At 40.1% G+C, this 24,077-nt stretch overlaps 1 protein-coding gene across 6 annotated transcripts in view; it reads right to left on the bottom strand.

The window, feature by feature from the left end:
- The window catches only part of LOC109917720 (neurocalcin-delta), a 262,408-nt gene that overhangs the window by 30,464 nt on the left and 207,867 nt on the right, over window positions 1-24,077 (bottom strand). For 4 of the 6 annotated variants that reach the window (XM_048596091.1, XM_048596090.1, XM_048596093.1 and 1 more), the window contains 2 exons: window positions 11,807-11,902; window positions 9,954-10,114 (listed from right to left, as the gene is read on the bottom strand). The exons of 1 other annotated variant lie outside the window; for it this stretch is intronic. In XM_048596091.1, the coding sequence (XP_048452048.1) occupies window positions 9,954-10,016 (63 nt within the window). In that variant the 5' untranslated portion in view covers window positions 10,017-10,114; window positions 11,807-11,902. Of the gene's footprint in view, window positions 1-3,563; window positions 3,680-9,953; window positions 10,115-11,806; window positions 11,903-24,077 lie in introns of those variants that run through there. One more of the 6 variants, XM_048596095.1, reaches the window with a different exon arrangement.

Here is a 24,077-nt window from a genome sequence, read left to right as displayed (position 1 = left end):
TTTGCCTGACCTTTCCCACCAGTTATAGGGAGGGGAAGATCTTGTCCATTGTTTTACAAAAGGGAAATCTGTTTGAAAAGTTTTTTTAAAGAGTTTTGAGGATGTAAAAAGTAGACAGGTAGCTGTTGTATACCTCTGTTTACAAAAGGCATTTAATATGGTGCCACATGAAAGGTTAATAGTCAAGTTAATAGCTCAGACTGGGGACAATAGAGGACATAAATAAGGGAATGGAATGGAGGTAAGAGTGGGCATAAACAAGGCATTTTCAAATTGTCAGAGTGTCAGGAAGTGCAGCTTGGCTCTGTGCTGGGCCTCAGCTATTTACATTAATAACAGACGAGTCAAGACAGGGTGGTGTATCTATGTTTGTAAATGACATAAAACTAGGTAGTAAGGTGAGCTGTAGAGAGGATGCAGAGTGGCAGCAGGGAGACATAGACAGATGAGGTGAGTGGGCAACAAGTTGGCAGATGGATTATAATGCAGGAAACTGTGAAGTTATTCACTTTGATTGCAAGAATAGAAAAATGAAATATGCTTTCATAGGTGTGAAACTTGTAAATGTTGATCATCAGAGAGACCTGGATGTGTCGTACCAGAAAGCATAAAATTAGCTTGCAATTCTCAAGGCAACTGGCATTGTGGCCATTATTGCAAGGGGATTGGAGTACAGGAATAATGAAATCTTTCTACAATTATGCAGTGCTTTGGTCAGGCCACACCTGGAATACTATATGCAACTTTGGACTCCATATTTAAGGAATGATAAAATTTTATTGAAGGTGATAGAGAGAAGGTTCAATAAATTGATGGGATGAAGAGATTGTCCTATGATGAGAGGCTGAATAAATTGGGCCAATGGAGTTTAGAAGAATGAGGTGTGATGTCATTGAAACACACAAGATTTTGACAGGGCTAGTGAGGTAAATGTTAAGGGATTGAGGCTGTTGGTCAAGGAATCTAAAACGTAGGGGCACAGCCCCAGGATAATACACAATCTTTCTGGATTGAGATGAAGAGAAACAACTTCACACAAAGGGTAATGAATCTGGAATTCCCTACTCCTGTGGGGTTATAAATGCTCCATCATTGAATACATTTAAAGCTCAGATAAATAGATTTTTGGTGTCTCAGGGAACCAGGGGTTTTGGTAACAAGTAGGAAAATGGAACTGAAGCCCAGGATCACCTGTGATTAAATGGCAGAGCAGGCTCATTGGGCCAGATGGCCTACTATTGCTCCTATCTCTTTATGTTTTTGCATTACTAATAGTTATTTAAATACACAAGCTCTTTCAAAAGACACCAAGGTCATCAGAAACGTCTAAATAAAAACCAAAAGAACTGCGGATGCTGTAAATCAGAAACAAAAACAAAGTTGCTGGAAAAGCTCAGCAGGTCTGGCAGCATCTGTGAAGGAGAAAACAGAGTTAACGTTTCGGATCTGGTGACCCTTCCTCAGAACTCATGGTGGCTGGGAAAACGTAAGTTTAAGAACTGCCAGACCTGCTTAAACTGATGTTTTCCCAGCCACTATCAGTTCTGAGGAAGGGTCACCGGACCCGAAACGTTAACTCTGTTTTCTCCTCCACAGATGCTGCCAGACCTGCTGAGCTTTTCCAGCAACTTTGTTTTTGTTCCATCAGAAACATCTCCTTTGTTAATTTACTACAGTGCATGGTACAGAGTCCACCATGTTTATTCCCGGGCATTACCTATGATTGGGAAAGTAGTGCCAACCACTTGACATTATAACAATTGTCAGTGACAAAGACACCACAAAAGTCATGTTAAACAATCCAGCTATTATGCTTCTGTTCACAAGTCTTTAAAATGTGAATCCATTAAGGTGGAGTCTTATGGAAATGATGGGGATGGTCCATCATTTCACGTGTTACTCAGGCTCTTGACAGATCAATGGAGAACCTTTCCCTGGAGGTCAAGGACCTTGGGGTCAGAAGTCCCACCCAGTGAGAGTTGATGACCAACAGTTCTTCTGTATTGAGCAGCATCATTAGGGAGGTGATGGTACTTCACTATCAGAACCCAGTCAAATGTTCTCTGCCAGCAAATGCACCAGAGAGAAGGGCACAAAATTCTGTCCTGTGTCCTTTCAAGTAATATCGCTCACGTCAGCCTTTTTAATATATTTTTATGCTGGTTCAATAGCTTTTATTGGTTTCTACACTGCCACCTCTGAAGCTCTCTGGTCATCTACATTTCCATGTTTCTTGTCTTTTAGAACTTTCATAAAAATTATTTTGTGAGATGTGAGCATTCATTGCTTATCCCTAATTGCTCTGGTGTGAGCCACTATCTTGAATTGCCAAAGTCTGTGTGATGTAGGGACATCCACAATGACATTAAGAAAGGAAACTAGAATTTTGACCCACCAACAGTGAAGGAATTACATTATATTTCCAAGTCGGGATGGTGAATGGCTTGAAGGGGAAATTGCAGGTGGCAGTATTCACATGCAGTATTCTCTGGCTGTGTCTTTCTAGATGTTGGAGGTATGGATTTGGAAGGTGCTGTTGAATGCATATAGGTGAATTGATGCAATACATCCTACAGGTGGTGGAAGTAAATGGAGTGTATGTTGAAAAAATAGAGTGAGAATTAAACAGAAAGTTTCTTGGCATCAGGAAAAAAATTCTCAAGTCTTAAGTAGTGACTTCAGAATCATGCTTTTGAGCAGTTAGACCCAACCAAAACTAAAGTGCCTTGAGACAGCTCATCACAGCCATCACAACTGCTCTCAGCAGACATTCAATCACCTTTCAGCTCTGAATCTGTACTCATTGAGAAACCACCTGGTAAGAGCACAAAAATAGATTACCATCACAGAAGAAATGCACTAAGGCTTCTGGTTTGTGTGGTGTAATGGAAACTTTATTTTTGTAATGCTGTTGGGCTTTGTACTGTGGCTAGAGCAAAATCTAACAATTGTTAATGATTGAGGGCTTTCAGGTGCTAAGCATAAGAGATGGAAGAAATTGCTATCATTTAATTCTAGTGGAGAGCAGAAAGCAAAGGACAGAGGAACCTATTTGAAACTAGAATCACAAGTCAACAGGGATGATGTTTGGTGGTCACAATGGAGATATGGAACTTCAATCCAGGAGAAAATCATTTTCTATCTTGCACTTATGCAGCAGGAAAACGAAACTGAGAAGCCAGCAGTTCACTGGCATACAGTCAGAAGCTCACCAGGTGGGGATGGACTAAAGGCAAGGAGGAGTTACTGTAAGACTTGAAGTGACTCAGACGCAGAGTAAAGTCACAGCAGGTGAGTCTAAGAACCGAGAACAGACCTTCAAATAACAAGTTATTCAAAATGGTAAGTCTCATTGAAAACATAGTATTGGATATTTGCAAGACTTTTTAGTAATTACTGAAAAAGGAATGCTCTACATTATGGAATTAGTAACCCTTTTGTTGCATTTTTGGGATGTTAAACAGTTGTCTCTAGTGTCAAGTTAAATGTAGAACTGCATATTGATGGGTAGATTCCTGATAAAGCACTACCTCAAGATCTGAATAAGGTAAGTGATTACTGACCTTAATCTAATTCAGAAGCTAAAGTGACAGCTTCCAATGTCACCTGATCCTTGGGATGAGACTTAATCATGAATGTTGTGTTCTGCCAGCAAATTATGACAGGGCATTTATGAGCCAATATAAAACATTCAATTCTGCATAATGAAAAGTAAATGGAAAGAAATAATCATTGAGGTAACCATTAAAAAATCAGTCATGTGAAGCAGTTGGTTAACAGGAGGTAATGCTGGCAACATACATTAAAAGGTGATTAATGGGTTCAGAATGTACCATAAACAACTTTTACATTTATATTTTGAGCATTGCTCTGCCTCTAGTGGTAGTGCTTTAATATAAACACAGTGGCACCTTTGTCAGCAGACATTGATTTCTTGCTGAAATTTTTGATGCAGGGAACAGAGAAGAAACAGAAATAAGCACTGGATGTTACAGGTTTGTTCTGGTTTTGGGTGTGCTTTTTTTAAAATTACTGGTCTCAACAGATCAGAGTATTCAAGACATATTAAAACAAGTCTACATGAAGTCAAGTCAATATGGAATCAATGCTCTGAAATATACCCAGCAAGGTATTAGTTAAATGGGCTGCTTTTCAGGACATCAGCAGCTTCACATATATAAATATGGCAATATACATACTGTAAATTATAACAAAGCTGGCAAACATTGACATAAATCAGAGAATAATGACTGGTTTGAGACACATTTTTGAGTTGATTCTTCACACTGTGATGTTAGTAACACGTTTTCACATACTTTCTGTGACAGATATTTTAAAAGAGGTGTTGACTCATTTATTTCAAATCTGCTAATGCCTTTGTTAAGACATAACAAACCAATCTCATCCAAATGTGTTGATGAACACTTCTTTCCACAGCACAAAACAATTCTTATTTTAATAGCAAGACAAATTTACTCAGTAGGCAGGCGGTTGTCAGCAAGCAGTACATGTTTGTTGGGAGGATTGAAAACTGCTTAGATGATTTTAAATTGATCTTTAAAACACAAATCACAGTTAATATTAAGGGTTTTATTCAACGTGATAACAAATTTTAAACACTTTATTTTGTACATTTCATGTTGCAAGAACATTGTTTCAAATGTTACCTTTAATAAAGCATTTGCTGGAATGAATAGTCTGAGACATACAGCATAAGAATGCGTCAGGGCATGAGGATATTAAGCGGCAGTTTGGAAAGCTGGGCACATTTAAAGCAGAATCTAGTCATAGTTACCCCTAAGCCATCGAACCAGTTTCGTTGTCAGTTCCATGCAGGTCATCGTGGTCTATTAGTCACATAAGTGAGCACACTTCTCATCCAGGAATACAGCATGTGCATCTTCACATTTTCCAGGTCAAAGCAGCATATTTGTTGGCACTCTATCCACCATCTTAAATGTTTACTCCTTCTACCACAGATGTATTGCTGTGTGCTAAATCAAGCCATAGTTACCCCAAGTCATTGAACATGTAGAATATAGTCCTTAAGGACCTTGTCACCCCCTGAACTACATACTTGGCTCCGTTTCCCTTTATTGAGACTGGTAATGCTTATGTTCTGCAATCTGTTACCAATTTATACTGTAAGCTAGCATCTCATACTGAAATATTAAGGTTCAGTCAGTGCCAGACATTACTGTTTGCACAAATGGGGTGGGCTCAGGCTGTACCCAAACAATGATTCAACTGTCCATTCAATATCATATTTTTCTTACAGCTTCATTTCGTAAAAGTAAGACGTTTTAAAAAAAAAATTCCCATTGTGTTGGAGTTGTTCCTAAAGTCAAAGGATGATTTTTTTTCTATTCCCCTGTGTCTCTTTGGCAGGCAGTGGGGAATTAAACCTTAATATGATACGAGTTGTATATTATAATCATAAACATGCTGTGGATTCAGGATGATAACATCTGTGTTGTTCTACATTAGAGAATTTTGAAATAGATCACATTTCTAATTATGGACCTACAATCTAATCTGCACCTTTGATCCACAGGCATCCACTGCCTCCACTGCTCATTCGTAGCAGTGTGTACAATGTACAAGATGCACTGCAGGAATTTGCTCAAGATCCTTAGATAACATTTTCCAGACCAAGGCCATTTCCAACTGGAAGGACAAGGGTCATAGAAGATACATGGGAACACTATTACCTGAAAATTCCCCTCCAAGACACCCACCATCCTGACTTGGAAATATATCTCCGTTCCTTCACTGTCGCTGGGTCACAATCCTGGAATTCCTTCACTATTGTCATTGAGGGTCAGCACATGGATGGCAGCAGTTCAAGAAGACAGCTCACAACCACCTTCTCGGGTACTACTAGGGAGGGAAAATAAATGTTGGGCAGCTAGCAATGCCCACATCCCACAAGAGAATAAAAACAATGAGAATTCAAATGACAAATCCAAACTTCTAAAGATCATTCATAGAATGTGGGCTCCCTTGAAAGGCCAGCATTTGCCCATCCCTAATTGACCTGGAGTATGTGGTGGTGAACTGCATTCTTAAACTGCTGCTGTCCTTGAGGTATGCCCAAAACACTATTAAGGGCATTCCAGGTTAATGACCCAGTGACAGCGAAAGGCTATAAATATATATTTCCAAGTCAGGCTGACGTATGACTTGGAGGCGGTCGCTCAAATGTAACTGCCTTTTGGTGATAGAGGTCAATGGGGGTTTGAAAGATGTTTTTAATGGAGCCTTGGTTAGTTGCTGCAGTGTATCTTATAGGTTGCACATACCACACCACAACATGCTTGGGGTGGAGGGAGTAAACATTAAAGATGGTGGATAGAGTGCCAACAAACATGCTGCTTTGACCTGGAAGGTTTGAAAATGCACATGCTGTATACTTGGGTGAGAAGCATGCTCACTTATGTGACTAATGGACCAAGATGAGCCACATGCTTGTCTTGTGTGCACCTGACTGAACAAAATTGGTTTGCCATTTGCACAAGCAGGCTGGGCTCAGGCTGCTTCAATAGTGCATCTAATTTCATTTTTCAGTTTCCTTTTTCAAAACAGTAATTTGTTTTCAAATTCCCTTTGTCTTCTGAACAGGACTGTTGGGGGTTAAAGGTTTCCTTTATCTGTAGCTGATAGTTAAAAAGCGGGTTAGATGAAAAGCTCAATTCTGGCATAATTTGATTGAGTTCAAGTATTCCTCTTGAATTAACAAAATCTGTTTAAAATGCTTTGCCAATTTATGACTGATTTAACTTGTCTTATGGCCCAAATTTGGGCACATTACAAAATGAATACCTTGAACAACTTTGTATCGTGATGTTCAAAAATTTCCACCATTTAGTGTTACAGAAAACACATATAGCACATCAATATGTGAAAACAGCAGGGACTTGTACTCTCATTTGAACTCTTACAAATAGAATTCTTGTAGTATGCCATGGCTGGAATCCATTCAAGTCTGTGCTGATTCTTTACCAGCAAAATAGTGACACATGACCCGGGTTCCCAAAACAAAACCATCAGCATGAAACACCCACAGCTGAAAAGCAGTGACATCAGTTTGTTCCGCTGGATTTTCTTTCTGAAAGTACGGCTTCACATGAAGGACCCACAATTACAGTCTAGTTTTATTTAGAAATTTAAAGGGAAGATATATGCCTGCTGCATCTTTACGTTATAATCTGATATCGAGTCATAACAAAAACACAGAATGTTATGTATTTTACAAGTCCATCACTCAATGAATGTAGGCCTATGAAAAGGTTGGTTTTGTACCGCCTGGTCATCTGTGGTACGTAATGTTCCGCAATGAGTTATCGCTGAAGGAGTGGTGGTGGTTGGGCAAATTACATTTTGTAGGGCACAATCCTCAACACACAAATGTGTTAAGGCTCCTACGGATGTAACTTGTGCCAGATCACACCTCTTCATCTCATTTTCCCATTACAAAGTCAGTGCTGCTGCCAGGCAGTAGGCTTTGGTAACATAACTGGCTACTGCCAGGTGCAGGGTGCCATAGCCTGTACATTTGTCACATTGAGATTATTATCTCATAACGTGGCTGATTCATGAACAAAAAAGGAGTCCATTTCATCAGTGTACATGTCATCTGTGATAAATGATACCACAGCTTAGTAATCCACAGGAATTACAGTTGGAGTTGCCATGATGCCTATAACATTGAGAAGACTTATGTTCCTGTCTGGTTTCAAGGGCCAGATGCCTTATAAGGGATGGTTTCTAGGAGACAAGGGCTATCCTGTGAGGCTGATGAGTCTGTTAAACAACCCAGATAAAATCCTACCCATTTTTCAACTAGGGCCACCATGGAGTAGGTGATAAGTCTGCTAGAGACATACAGCACAGAAACAGACCCCTTGGTCCAACTCGTCCATGCTGATCAGGGATTCTAAACCAAACTAGTTCTATTTCCCTGCATTTGGCCCATATACCTCTAAACCTTTCCTATTCATGTACATGTCCAAATGTCTTTGAAATGTTGTAATTGTACCCACATCTTCCTCTGGCAGCTCATTTCATACATACACCATCCTCTGTGTGAAACAGTTGCCCCATAGGGTCCTTTTAAATCTTTCCCCTCTCACCTTAAACCTATGCCCTCTAGTTTTGGACTCCCCTACACTTAGGAAAAAACCTTGGCTATTCACCTTATCTATGTCCCCAATGATTTTATAAACTTTCATAAGGTCACCCCTCAGCCTCCAACGATCCAGGGAAAAATTTTTTTCTGTAACATTTCTGCTTAATAACATTCTTTCTATTGCAGGTCAACCAGAATTGTACACAGTATTCTAAAAGTGCCCTCACCAACATCTTGTTCAGCTGCAACATGATGTCCCAATTCCTATACTCAATGTCTGGCCGATGAAGGCATGTGTGCCAAATGCCTTGTTTAAAATGAGACACCACTTTCAAAGAACTATGAACCTGCACCCCTGGGTCCCTCTGGTCAACAACACTCTCTAGGGCCCTACAACTAACCACATAAGTCCTGCTCTGTTTGCCTTACCAAAATGCAACAAATAAAAGCATTTATATCAATGAAATTCCATCTGCCATGTCGTGGCACACTGACCCAGTTGATTAAGATCCTGTTGTACTCTTAGATAACTTTCTTCACTGTCCATTATATGACCAATTTTGGTGTCATCCACAAACTTACCAACCATATCTCCAATGAGATCTTGATGTTTGGATTAGTCTGGAGGCCTTGCAACATAGCCCAGCCAGTGTGCTGCATAACCCTAGCATGTTGTGCTTTGCATAACCCTAGCATGTTGTGCTTTGGAAGAGGGGATGTAATGGACTCTGAAGAAGTGGGGTAGCAGTAACAGTCTTCTGAGGAGGAAGGTGAGGATGTTAAGCAGGAGGAACATCATCTTCAGTACAGTAGAACGCTCAAGTGTCAGGCGCAACAATGTAGACAGGACTAAATTGACACCTGTTCCAATAGATGTCAGCTAGATGTCGTGATCATTCATTAACTGTAAATTTGTTGAGGCATGAAAGGCAAATGGTCCCTTTCTGTTCTGAAAAGCAAATACAGCTTTTATTTGTTTTTTGCTTTTGCTGTTTCTGGATGTAAGTGAACATTTTAAACTATTTTAAGACTTTCTCGTATGTATTGAACAATGAGAAAATGTTAAGCTACCGTGGGCAGTGGGGAAACAGTAGCACTCTCTTAGGCAGGGTTCTGAGATGGGATGACGCCAAGGACAGGTTACCTGTGTAGCTTGGTTCATAAGTAGCAATATGTCAGAGAGGTTGTTGCATAATGGTAATATCATTGGATACGTAATCCAGTAAAGAAAGTGCATTTGTCACTTGGAGCTAGTGAACTTAAATATTAATTTGGACGGAGTTCAAACAATCACTGTTCAAAGTTTTGCTGTGAAAGTGACCAGTTAAGTGAGCTACACTAGGGTATATGACATTTGTGTAGCTTGCAGGGAGGGCAGGAGAGGAAAGTTTATAATGGTTCCAAACTCAGCATTCATTTTGCATTGACATAGCATGCCTCCAATCACCGTCAACTCTTTTACAGTAGTTAATGATAATTTCACTTTTAATCTGTTCAGTAACACAAAGAAACCAATAAAGTCAGTCTTACTAACACATACACAGTCAAATCATGATCTCCGACTTCAGAATCATGATCTGACACCTGCATGACTATGCTGGTAGCATCTGGCATTTTCATTGGTCATCTTGTTTTTTTTAATCGCATTCAGAGAGTAATAGGAAAGCAAGGGAATGGTAAGGAAGTATGGTAAAACTCCAGTCATCATGAAAGCCTTCTAACACAACAGTTTCAATTAAATAAATTATGAATCTGATAGCTGGATGGACATGAAAGAGGAAAAAAATGAAAAAAGGGCAGAGGGAGAGGTAAATTCACAACTTACTCTGGGCACAGAGGTGGTGCTGTGCACTAGCTGCCCTTTATAGAAGTTCGGTTTTATTTCCATATGGTTTTTCTAAATGGACAATTCACAACATAGGTATGAATGTGACTTCTGATTTCTAATGGTGAAGAGGACTCCCTCCTTTCCCATTGATCCACCTGCTGTCAACAACAACATACAATTATTTAGTTCCCTTAACATAATAAAAAGTCCCATGGTACTTCATAGGTGTGCTACCAGTCAACATCAAACAGCGAGCTACTTAAGGTGAGGTTTGGTCAAAAGTCAATAAACTTGGTGAAAGAGGTAGATTATAAGAGTATCTTTAAAATGAAATTGGGAATTGGAGATTAAATAGGAAATTTCAGAGTTTAGGACATAGGTAGCTGAAGGGACAGCCACATTGGTGGAACAATTGAAATGAGGAATGCTCCAGGGGACATAATTTGTGAACAGTTATATCAGATGTAGGGGGAACTGCCGATGCTGGAGAATCTGAGATAACAAGATGTAGAGCTGGATGAACACAGCAGGCCAAGCAGCATCAGAGGAGCAGGAAAGCTGACGTTTCAGGTCTGGACGCTTCTTCAGAAAATCAGACGGTTGTGATGTGTCTTACAGACTGTATGTTTTAAAGTGAAAGTGATTTGAGTCAACTAAATGCATTCAGATAGCAAAATAGTCCTGATTGGAAAACAATAATCAAATCTAGTGTAACTAACCAACAGATGTTCTTTCACTTATTTAAGCCCAAACTTTTAAGAAAGACTTCAACATCTTCAACATGTTAGCATGTGCCGCCTCACTGTTTGCATTGCAATGTAATGCTGTACCTTTGTCCAAAGTGTCAATTTACAAGGATGAAAAAAAGCAAAAAAAAGTTTGTGCAATAACAGTCCATTTTATATTTCTGATGAAAGGTCATCTATCTAAAATGTTAGCTCTTTCTCTCCACAAATGTTGCTTGATCTGTCAAGATTTACTTCCACAATGTTTGTTCATTTATCAGATTTCCAGCACGAGCATTAATGGAGTTGAATAAGAGAAACCTAGCTTGTTTAAATTTAAATGAAGCTTGGCAGTTAACTGTTAGTCATCATAAAACTGGTACATTCTCTATGGCAATCTGTCTACCAATCAGAGTTCTTCTGCCAATCAAGCAGCATTCTCTTATTGTACAATATTAAATGTTACATTAGTATTTCTTGTGAATATCCTGATGAGTGCAGGATAGAAGCTTTGACAAAATGCGCCTTTTCATCACTGTTTATTTACATTAGATAAAGTTTGATTGATTTATTTATTTTATGTGTACAAAAATGCAGTGAAAAGCTTTGTTTATAAGCGATACAAGCAGATCATTGTAAGCTAAGGATGTACAGATCAAAGAGACTGAGACAGATAAAGGGGTTTCTAGAGCTTGCAGCTTCTGTATTGATACCTTAAACAGTCTGAAGGACTGGCATTTTTATTGACCTTTAGGAAAAGGAGGGCTTTTTTTAACTAAGAAAGTGTAAAGGTATGAAAATTACAATTTAATAAATTTTTAAGAAAATACATTCTACCACCACTATATGGTTAATTGCTTCTATACAGTGCGTGAATGGGCATAGAAGTATCACAGCTTGGCATTGGGGATATGAGTGGCCATGGGATGGGGATGGGGGTGTTCAATTGAGTGCAGGGATGTAGCTTGTCATGGGTGGACATACATAAGACTTCTAAACTTTGCTTTAAAAGGTTCCCTTATCCAGCCCGCAGTTCACATCACCTCTGAAGTGCAGGCTACTGTTAAGCATGAGTCCTTTAAAAGATAGCCCAGTTCAATAAAAATTGTGAAGACTAGGACTTACCTATAGAATGGAGCCAACAAGTCAGGTTTACAGGGTGTGTGCTCAAATTCTGAACCAGTCCACACCTTTAAACAGCACTGGTGAAAATCAGAAACCCTGGGAATGGGATTTGAAATTGCAGAGTTGAGTACCATCACAGTCTCCCTGACTCCATGAAAATCCAGCCCAATGTCACTTCCATGATAGAAACAGTGCAGAGTGGGACAACCACCCAACAACTGCTTGTGACCATTCCTATGGGATTTTCCAAGTTCGATCAAATTATGCATGCGTAGCAAGCTCCCACCTGCTGCACAGTGTGCCTGCAGCAATTTAAAAGGCTACTGCATCAAATTATAGTGGGATTGTGTGTGCAGACACAATTTGCTCAGTCCATGCAGCAGCTGGTGTATTAGCTTACATCACCTTCAAGCAGAACAGTGGGGAACCTTCAAAATAGTAGTCAGGAAAAGACTGCCTCTCCATCTTTGCTTCACATAATTATTTAAAATACTTTATAGATTAGAAAAGGGATTCTTAGTAAAATGCATAGATGCAATGGACTTTTTTGTACCAAGGATGTGACAAAAAGATTTTGTGTTTCTATATTTCTGAAATGCGGATTTCTGCCTCTACCATACAGGCTGTTGAGTTCCAGATTCCCTCTACCTACTGTCTGGGTAAAACAATTTTTCCTCACATCCCCTTGAAGCCTCCTATCCCTTACCCTAAATCTGTGCCTATGGTGATTGGTCCCTCCACCAAAGGAAAAAGTTTCTTCCTATCTACACTGTTTATGCCCCTCATAATTTTATATATTTCAGTCAGGCCCTCGCCGTCTCCTCTGCTCCTCTTCATCACTAAAGCTCTCTAGACCAGATAACATTCTGGTATTAGCCTTCACTTCCTTTCTGTGATTTGCATTCAACAGCACTAATATTTCGAGAATAGCAACATTTATGAATCTCTCACCTTGAAATAAATATTGTTTTCGATACTAATAATAGCTTCCATGATTTGTTTTAACAATACACCTGGAACTGGATTTGAAATTGACAAAGCTTAACTAATAATCCACATGATCAGCGCAAGAGAGAAAGCAATATAGGATTGACTTTATCAAGATGTGATAGTCATTAGCAGTTGAATAGGCTGTGTTCATGGCCAAGAGTGTTATCAGATTTAATTTCAACGAATGAAGAGCAGAATGCTCTGTTAAACACACTTTTGTGATCTCTAGTAATTATCAAAGAATTTTTTTCATAGAATCCCTACAGTGTGGAAGCAGGCCATTCAGCCCATTGAGACCACACCAGCCCTCCGAAGTGTATCCAACCTAGACCCACCCCATCCCTGTAACACTATTTCCTATGGCTAATCCACCTAACCTGCACATCTTTGGACTGTGGGAGGAAACTGGAGCACCCAGAGGAAACCCATGCAGACACAGGGAGAAAGTGCAAACTCCACAAAGATAGTTGCCCAAGGGTGGAGCTGAACCTGGGTCCCTGGCGCTGTGAGCAGCAGTGTTAACCACAGAGCCACTGTACCATCCAAATTCCCCAGATTTTAAGAATAGATCAAACAAAACCTGTGGTAAAAGCAGGTCAATCAACACAAAAGTAGTAGAAACAGGAAGAGTGGACCAGGAGTACAGCTCATGGCGTTGGCTTTGCCATTCAATACAATCATGGTTGATTCTCAGCTTCAACTCCATTGTTCACCTATTTACGGAGAAACTAAAAAAATGTCTATATCAGCTTTAAGTACATTAAACAATGAAACATCACAAGATCTCCCAGGGATGGAAAACACTCCAGGTGAAGCATTTTCTCCTCATCTCAGTCACACAGTCATACATCATGGAAACAAACTCTTCAGTCCAAATAGTCCATACAGAACATAATCCCAAACTAAACTAGTCCCACCTGCCTGCTCCAGGCCCATATCCTTCTAAACCTTCCCTATTCATGTAATTATCCAAATGCCTTTTAAAAGCTGTAATTGTACCCAGAGACCCTTCCCCTTTGTTCTAAATTCCCTAGCCAATAATATTGTACGGTGAGGACTATGTGGCATTGCCTTCCAAAACTATGGAATTTGTGATAAAGATTAATTATACCTGCTCAACAATATGTAGAATAAACTATTCACAACTAGACAACATAAATGCAATGTATTACCCACATTAAATTATTAGGTAAGCAACTAAGATAATATGCATCATAATAATGCTGAGCATGCAGAATCCATTTAGATTCCTCCATGACAGCACAATCTCAAATTTCTAACAGGTTCCTCAAACACAACTCCTGCTGACTCCTGCTCCCTCCTAACCGCCATAAAAATAGTTACTCATACTGGAAGGGATGTTCCACATGATGCGTTCTGGGGCCAACATTGTTCACCATCTACATAAATAATTTAGATTCGGGAATCAGCAGCATGAACGTAGTTATTACAAGAAGATTACGACAAAAAGACTTTGGGCTATATTTTCTGACGAACAGTAATCACACTCAGATTGTCACTTCGCTCCTTTTTTTTACATGAAAGGAAGAGCTCTGCATTTCTAACAGGAAATTCTGATCAGGGGAATGTGGAGTGTACTTTAAATCTGACAGGTCCCTCGTAATGCAGAATAGTCTGGGGAAGTCAAAGCTCACCCCCTTGTTCACAGCAATGATTGTGATATAACAAGGTGTAGAGCTGGATGCACACAGCAGGCCAAGCAGCATCAGAGGAGCAGGAAAGCTGACGTTTCGGGTCTAGACCCTTCTTCAGAAAGGGTCTAGACTTATAGGCTAGTTAGTTTGACATGTCACAGGGAAGGTTTTAGAATTAACCATTAAAGAAAAAACAGTCACACACTTAGAAAATCTCAAGGTTATTGGTAAGAGTCAGCATGCCTTCATCAAAAGGAAATCATTTTTAACCATTTATTAGAGATTTTGAAGAAATAACACAAGCTATGGATAGCGGGAAGCCTATAGGCATACTGTACCAGGATTTCCAGAAGGCATTCGTTAAGGTGTCATATCAAAAGCTATTTTACACGAAAATAAAAGCTCGGGGAAACAACAGGATGGATAGAAGATTAGATATAACACAGTGTGGAGCTGGAGGAACACTGCAGGCCTGGCAGCATCAGCGGAGTAGGAAAGTTGATGTTTTGGGTCGGGACCCTTCAGAAATTTCCTTCAACTTTCCTACTCCTCTGATGCTGCCTGGCCTGTTGTGTTCCTCCAGCTCTACACTCTGTTATCTCTTACTCCTGCATCGGCAGTTCTCTGGATAGAAGATTAGCTGGCTTAACAGAAAACAGAGTATGCATAAATGGATCTTTGTCACATTGGCAGGATGTGACGAGTGGAGTTTGTGCTGGAGCCTCAGCATTTTTCAATTTACATTAACAACTTAGATGGAGGCAATCGTAGGCATGGAGTTATATTTACACATGGCACAAAGATAGGTAGAGAAGTACGTTGTGAAGAAGATAAAGGAAGTTGTACACACCAGCATCCCGTGAATGAACTTAAAAAAAACTATAGGTAGATTGAGTGAGTGGACAAAAATGGAGTATAATGAAGGAAAATGTGAAAATGGTAACTTTGGCAAGAAGAATGATAAAGCTGACCATTATTTAAATGAGGAACGAGTATGGAATTCTGAGGTACAGAGGGATTTAGGTATTTGAGTGCATGAGTCGCAAAATGTTATGCAGGTACAGCATATAATCAAGAAAGCTAATGGGCTGTTATCCATTTTTTTATGCGAGGAGTTGAACATAAAAGTAAGGATTTTATTCTTCAGTTATACAGAGCATTGGTGAGATGGAAACTTGAATGCTGTGGGCATTTTTGGCCTCATTATTTGAAAGAAGGATGCACATGAGTTGAAGATTGATATCTGGAATGAGTGGCTTGCCTTTAGTGATAGGTTGGAGAGGCTGGGCTTGTTTCCACTAGAACTTTAACTAGTGAGAGGTCATGTGTTAATGTGTAGAATATCATAGAAAGAAATTCATAGATCATAGAATCCCTACCCTTTCTGAAGAAGGGTCCAGACTCGAAACGTCAGCTTTCCTGCTCCTCTGATGCTGCTTGGCCTGCTGTGTTCATCCAGCTCAACACCTTGTTATCTTAGATTCTCCAGCATCAGCAGTTCCTACTATCTCTGAATCATTGTGATATGTTGTGATTTAAATGTCTACCAACAAGATGGTCACTTTGACAGCTCCTGTGAAAGATTAGGTTGATACGTGGTAGGAGATAAGATACCAGGGTGACAGGTGGGTAGGTTGCCATGTGCGTAAGGTTTCGGGACACAATGTGGGAAGGGTGGACAATGTTTATAATAGGTTGGGTGGGTTAGGGGTATCAGGTCCTGCAGAAGATGGGGGTCTGTCAGACCCCAAGGGAGTCATTGGGTTCAGTGGCAGGTGGATGTTTTCAGGTCCTGGGGACTGGTGGTGATGGGTTGGCAGGGGTCTGAGAAGTGTGTTTGAGACGGAGGTGGTAAATTACAGGAACACTTTAATAATTACCAAGGAGTTACTGTAGGTTTTTAATTGACTAACTTTCCCTGAATAACTATTTATGTAGCTACAGCACGTCCTTCCAAATTTTCAATTTAAGTAGATTCTTTGGAGTTTCCAAGCATAACAGAAGTTTCTGTTGCAATCTTCCATTTTCCAGACAATTTCCTCTCAGTCTGTTATGTCAGGGGTTTTGCAGGGTTGTGACAGTATCTCCCATCTACATTTTACAAATGATTACCTGGCTATCAGAAAACTAGGCCATTAATAAACTTGCAAAACTAGGCACGTGATAGCAAATGAACTACAGTATAAAGTGTGAAGTGGTACGTTCTGGTAGAATGAATAAGGGAGAAACATTCTTCTTGGAAAATGAACGTCTAAATGGGGTGGATACTATTGACATTGATTCCATCTCTCTGTCAAGCTATCAAACCAGACTGCTTTGCGAACTTGGCATCCTTTTCAATCCTGAACAGAGCTTCTAATGCAGTATAATCGCTGTCATAAAGACTACATATATCCAGCACCCAAACTTCACCTCCCTCAGTTTATCTCATCATGCCTTTGACACTTCCAGACATAATTCCAGATTCTAGTGAGTTTCTGCAGCGTGTAAATGTCAACTCACCCAATGCACTGCTGCCTGTGCCAGTTCCACAGGAAGTCTTGCTCATTCATGTCCTTCATATGGTAAGTGAGCTGTCTATTTTTGTGGTCATTTCTGGTGCTAGAGAGCAAGATCAAAATAGTCTTTTCTAGTCCTGACTCTAAGTTTTCCGTCACATCTGAAGGGAGATGAACAGATAATGCCCTTTGAGTACAGTCTTTTTAAGAAGGATAGATAGATTTATACTTGGACAGCTGATCTTCTAAACATTTACATAGTGATTACAGAAGATTGGTAAGTATGCAACTGTGATTAACAATAATCTGCATGAAAGAGATGAGAAGAAATTAGAATGAGCAGCACTAAAGAAATTACATGATAACACAAATGCATGATGTGTCATCTATGCTTGTAAAATACAAATCTCCAAGAAATACACTAACATTTCACCTCCATTTTTGACAACAGTGAACAGAAATAGCACAAATTATTTACCGAAGTCCACTTTACTGTTTGATTTTTGGCCAACAGAATCTGGTGGTTATAAAGCATAACCAGCTATGAAACCTGACAAGATAATTACTCAGTTTCTCCTACAGTGCTATTGACCCTTGTATGCATTTTGTTGGGACCATTTGCCATGGAAACAGAATAAGTAGCATTCAAGGATAAAACTATGTTCCTAATTGCTCGGCTGCATTAGCATTAATAGTCCTTTTGCAGACTGAGTTTCTCCACAGTTTCAAACCAAGCAAAACAATCTGCTATGAGTCTTTCCGGTTTGGATTGATTTGAGAGATATGCAACATTTTAACATGTTCCTGCCTGGTGGTTTTCAAAGCAACTCTTTGAGAAATCATTACACAAAGTGTCACCTCACATTATTGCTAAGTGGTCTTTCATCTCTCATAGCGTCACACCCCACCTCCCATGGCCTCACTCACTGTCTTCATAAGAAAACAAAAAAGCAGACAAAGCAAAACGATCATTTCTTCAGATGAGTGGGCTAGAGATTTACATGTCCAAGTGGGCCTCTAGATACCTATCTAAGTTTGCAACTTTCTTTATTTAACCATGGCTGGACCCCTCTGTTGATCACTACCTTGATGCAGAGAAGAGCTTGGTGTGCTCCAGCGATCCCATGCGTGATGCCATGAGGAGGTCCTTGATCTTGGTAGGATCAACCATGGTGGTATAGTTGGGGCAAAGTGGAGACAAAGTGCAATCCAAAAAGCAATTAACAGCCAGAACTGGTGCAAACCAACGTGTAACTTTTGGCTGTGCAAGTCGTCTCAGCCATCATGGTTTGGCATGTCACCAAGAAAAGATCAGTCACCTGTGAAAATGATGTGGACAATGATAATGCCCTATACTACCCACATAAACAAAGTCTCACACAGGCTACTACCAGAGTTCCAGTGCCAAGTTCTGTGTAATCATTTCTCCGATCTGTCAGCATTGTAACAGTTCCAAAGTTGCAGAACTTGATAATAACCTGTCTAGTAATTAGGAGGCTTGACATGTCTATGAGTACTCTATGAACACAATTGTGCTTGAGTCAAAAATTAACAACTTGAAGCATTTGCCACAAAGTGTTTCCAAGCATTGCTTCTGGTAGCCCTCTGAGATATCTGTTTGCTCATTTAATGCATGAGATCACACCTGTCTTGCATGATTTGCAATTTAGGTTTCCTTCCGAACACACAAAGTTCCACCAGGTTATCTGCTTTTCCAGAAAAAAAACTGTGGCAATAGAAAATGAGCGATTGGGACAGAGCTGGGAGTCCCTCGTCAAGAATTTGTACACAGTCAACAAATGCACAGTGTTTGTTGGACAGAGGTGTCTTTAGGGTGAAACTCCTGTGACTGGGCTGTCCTCTTCAGAGCACCCCCTGCTCACACCCAAATGCGGAAGGGCTGGAAAAAGCACATAAGTAGGCTGCCCCACTCTCTCCTGAGTGGAGAACTACACACTGTGGGGGTCATAATCTACATGATCGAAGACAGAAAACTTTGCAACTTGGAATGATAGAACATTCATGGATAATCTCAAGTGTGACCATTCAGGAGGAAGAAATGCAATTCTATCATGTGAATTATCAAGACTCCAAATTGTCATCTTTGCCCTCAGTGAGACCGCCTTCATGGGGAAGGACAACTGAAAAAACAAGTTGGCAGATACATCTTCCAATGGAAACAAAAAGCCGAACAACGATCCTCATATCAACAGGGTTCATTTTGCCATTCAGAGAGCATGCACTGTCAGAACCCCCGAGTTCAAAGGTTCATGACAGTACGCTTACAGCCCAGCTCAATATGCCATTTTTGTCTGTGCTTATGCCCTGATCCTTGAATCCAACATTAAGGAAAAGTTCTATTCTGACCTTGATGAAGTCCTCATTGTCATTCCAAAAGAAGAAATGATCATCTTCTGAAGACTTTAGTACCAGGGTTGGCTGCGACTCCAAAATATCAGAAGAGGTACCATTGGGGAAATTAGCATTGGAAAAACCCAAAGAATGGTGTCCTCTTGCTGACAATGCCTACTCAGTGTGGCCTCATAATAAACACTGTCTTCTGCCAGAAAGATAAATACAAATCCATAGGGAAGCAACCAACATCAAAGTATTGGCATCTCCTTGATTGCGTCAAGTCAAAAATCTAAGTGATGGCTGTATCACTCAATCCATATTAAGGTTGGATGCCTGCTGGAGAAATTATCAACTTGTTCAATTGGTGATAAACATCACTGAGCACCAAGATATCACAAGAAGCTAAATTCCAAGAGGATGAAGATCAATGTCTCAGCCCTATAGTAGCTTGTCTGCAAAGAATTCCTAGCACAGCTCCAAACCAAGTGTGTAAAATCTTCACACATCCAACTCAACTTCAAAATACTGAAATCAAGTAAATTCAGTTGTACTAGATAGCTATGTTCAGACTACTGCGTTCAAGCATCGTTTTTTTTTTACCAGGAATAGTATGACAAAAGAACTATGCAGAAATGCATAACCTCCTGCAACAATAAGAAGCTTTCACTGCCTGGCAGAAAAACCTGAGGTCAGAAGTCAAGAAGGCTATATTCTACCAGCCCAAGGTACACCCAAAGAAAAATTCGGAAGACAAAAGACAAATGGTGGGAAGAGAAAGACCAGGACACCCAACAGTATGCTGACCAACATGAATGCAAAGATTTTTGAAGCCACTAGGGCAATCTATAGACCAAAGATCAAATGGATAAAATTCGCTTCAGTCACAGAATGGTGCTATTGTTTTATTTTAGGGATGACAATGTATCCATTAACACGGGAAAGAATTTTTCAAACTACTCTTCAACTGTGAACCCACAGCAGCTGATACTCTCCAAACTGTACCCCAATACCTGTGGTAAAGTTCCTGGGTGAAATACAACGAGTAATCAAATAGATGAAAAGCAGCCAAGTTTGCAGCCCTGATGGTACACCAGTTGAAGCCTTCAAAATTGGTTGGCCTTACTCACGTCAATTCTAATGCAATCATCCTGTACATTTGTGAGGACTACTTCCTATAGATGGGGAAATCATCCTGGAGAGAGAGTGGCTTTACACCTTCCAGAGGAAGCCCTGATATATCTTTGTTGCTGTATAAATCTACAAAAATGTCAAGAACATCACCAGATACTCTATTGACATTACAAAAACATTTGCTTCAGTAAATTATAAGACTCCAGAGATTTGGATGTCAAAGAAACTTCATCACAATCCTGTAACTGCTTTACGGTGATATAACTACAACTATCCTGAATAGGAGACCTGAAACAGAACGACACGGACATGTATGACCTGCAGCATGCAGTTGACTGCAGCGTCATTCCTCACTCTGCACCAGATTTATAAACCGCTCCAGAGCTCTTCAATTCTGAATATGAGAGACACGACCTGTCCTTGAACGTTGCCAAACCAAACCTCATAGTAACAAGTCTGGTTCGTCAAATATTCTACCTCCTGCACATGTTGAAGGGCAGACTCTGGTATATGTTAAACCCCTCTCAAACCTTGAAAGCCATCTCTCTTAAAAGATTACCATTGATGAGGAGATCCAAAACCATATTAGCTGTACCATATCAACTATGGCAACAAAGTATGAAACAACAAAGATGTCCACACATCCACAGAAGCACAAGTGTACAGTGCACCGTGATCACCACATTCTTATTCTGTGATGAGGCTTATTCTGTGTATTAGTGACACATAGGAGCTCCAGAGAAATTCAATCCACAATGTCTCCGAGACATTCTCTGGATTCAATGGGAGGACCATATACCAAATGCTAGTGTTCTCCTCAAAGCCAGCTCTACAAGTATTTAGGAAAAACTCCTGAAAAACCAATATGACTGTTCAGGTGGGAAAAAAGCATCCATCCCACCAGGCAGTGTTTTCCCAAATCTCAAATGGCGACATTCCAGGAGAGGATAAAGAGAAGTTCCCCTCCAAGCCACTTACCATTCTTGACTTGAACTATATCGCCGTTCCATTATTGTTGCTGGGCCAAAATCCTGGAATTCCCTCCCTAACAGAATTGTGGACTGCGGTGGTTCAAGAAGACAACTCAACAGCCCCTTCTCAAGGCAATAAAATACTGGTCCAGCCAATGATACCCACAGCCGATTAGTGAATAAAAACAAAACATTGCAAAGACACTCTAAAGTTCTCCTTGAAGGACAGCAGCATTGACATTGATGATTGGGAGGAGTTTGGTACCAGCCATTCAAAACAGGGACAACTTGTCCATCAAGCTCCACATGCTTCCATTCCAAATATCATGATGATGAGGCAGCGCAGTGGCGTGGACAGAAGGAAAAGGAAGCAAATCCTGTACTCCAGACACCACTTTCTCAGGGGATATCCTGCCCCATGTCAAGTTTGAAAATTAGTCTGTTCAATCACAAAGACTCATAGTAGAAACTTGCAGCTCTGAGTGGATGTCATACTCATATCAAGGGACAGCTGACAACGACTGCTATCAATCTATTATAATTCTATTCCTACCTGCTATGAATCATGTTGTTCCATGGATTACCTGAACCCCAACCTTCCCTTAACCCTTCAGTTTTACAAGAACATCAGCCCTCTCCGTCTTGGTTTTCCAACAATTAATTCTGATGTCTGCATAAATGTGGACCGTGTGTGCCAGAATTTGTAGTTTGAGCAACATAGAAGTGGAAGCAGTAATCTGCCTAAACAAGTGTTGCTTCATGAAATTCTCTCTGTTGTCTTGTTACTAAGAGACTGCATTTGAAGTGTGAGAAACACAGAATTAATTAGCTGTTTAAAGGTGACTGGAGTGGGGAAAAAAGACTAAGTTAGTCAGAAAGCAAAAATACAAAAGCAATAAAATCCAGGAGTGGATAAAATATGATTCAATTACAACAAAGAAAAAAATGTGCATCTTGTTAGAGTTTCTTTAAGTAGGCACTCAAGTTCGTCTCTGAACTCTTCAGAATGGAGCCACAAAACCCTCTACATAATAATAGCTAATACATTACTCCATACTTTTTGCTGAAGTACATAGTAGTAGATAAGGTAATGACTGATTCACCACATTGGCACAAAGTGCACTGAATAAGCAAGGTTGCAGAATGGACAATTTAAATTAATATTTTAAAAAGCCCTTTGTTATACATTAGTCCCTCAACTCAAAAGAATTATTTTTGTTTAAAAATGACCCAAATGGATGTCCCGTAAACAGCAGGTTTTGGTCACAAGGTTGTAATGTGGAGTAATATTCACTGCAGGTTTGCTCTAGTCCCATCTTCTCAGTTCCAGATATCACTGCAGAATTTCTTGGGTGCACTGACCTAGGCCAACCACCTTCAGCTATTTCAATAACTTCCAATTCATCATAAGGTCTAAATTGGGGATGTTCACCGATGATCTCACAAATTTCAGCACCATTTGCAACTCCTCAGATATGGAAGCAGCTGAGGTCCATATGCAGCAAGACCTGGAGAACATTGGGATTGGGCTGATATGAGGCACATAAAATTCGTGCCATAAGTTTCAGGCAATGAGTTCCAACACGAGAAAATCTAAACATTATCCCTTGATATTCAATGGCATCACCATCATTGAAGTCAGGAGTGTAATGAAATAATTTCTACTTGCCTACATGAGTCCAACTCAAACAATACAAGAGGCTCAATATCATATAGGACAAAATTGATTGACACCCCATTCACTGCCTTAAACATTCAATTGCTTCATCATCTATGCACAATGGTAGCAATGTGCACCATCTCCAGGAGGCACTGCAGTGATTCATCAAGACTCTTTCAACAGCATGTTACCATGTAGAAGAATAAGGGCAGCAGGTTCATGGAACACCATTATCTATAAGTTCCCCACCAAACCACTCACCATTCAGATTTGGAAATATATAACTGTTCTTTCAGTGCTGGTGGGTCAACATCCTGGAACGTCCTTCCTAACAGCACTATAGGCATCCCTACACCACAGTGACAGCAGTGGTTCAACAGGCACCTCACCACAATCTTTTCCACGGCAATTTGATACAGTTACATGGCATCATGACATGTGACATTCTAGAACAAAGAACCAGACCTCTCCTTTACAAACAATCTCAATTAATGGAGTCAGTATAGTGCATTCAGGCAGTTTTTTGTAATGTACAATAACGTGATTAACTACAGAACACAGGCTAAAGTAAATGCAAATAATTAGTGTTGTTAATGAACTGCAAGACACTGTCTCAACAAAAACCCAGTCTCTGTGTTATATGGGACATGAACCAACTGAGACCATATCAAACTGGCAGTGATGCTTGACTCAAGAAACCAGATCAGTTGAGCACCTGGTTTCTGTTAACTGTATTCATGTGAAGGCTCAATCAAAAACTCATGGATTTAACCTTCTGCATCACATTCCATGGAACAGCATCCCAACCTTCCCATGCCACTCAAGTTTCTTTTTGAAATTTACAGTTTGCCTACAAAGTGAAATACAAAACAACAAAAGATCCACTTATAATACAAGAGTTTCAGAGATAGTAGGAACTGCAGATGCTGGAGAATCTGAGATAACAAGGTGTAGAGCTGGATGAACACAGCAGGCCAAGCAGCATCAGAGGAGCAGGAAGGCTGACGTTTT

This window comes from Rhincodon typus, chromosome 4, assembly GCF_021869965.1.
Source record: "Rhincodon typus isolate 14 chromosome 4, sRhiTyp1.1, whole genome shotgun sequence".
Taxonomy (NCBI): domain Eukaryota; kingdom Metazoa; phylum Chordata; class Chondrichthyes; order Orectolobiformes; family Rhincodontidae; genus Rhincodon; species Rhincodon typus.
Note: the sequence above shows the minus strand (reverse complement) of the source record. Positions and strands in the feature narration are given on the sequence as shown.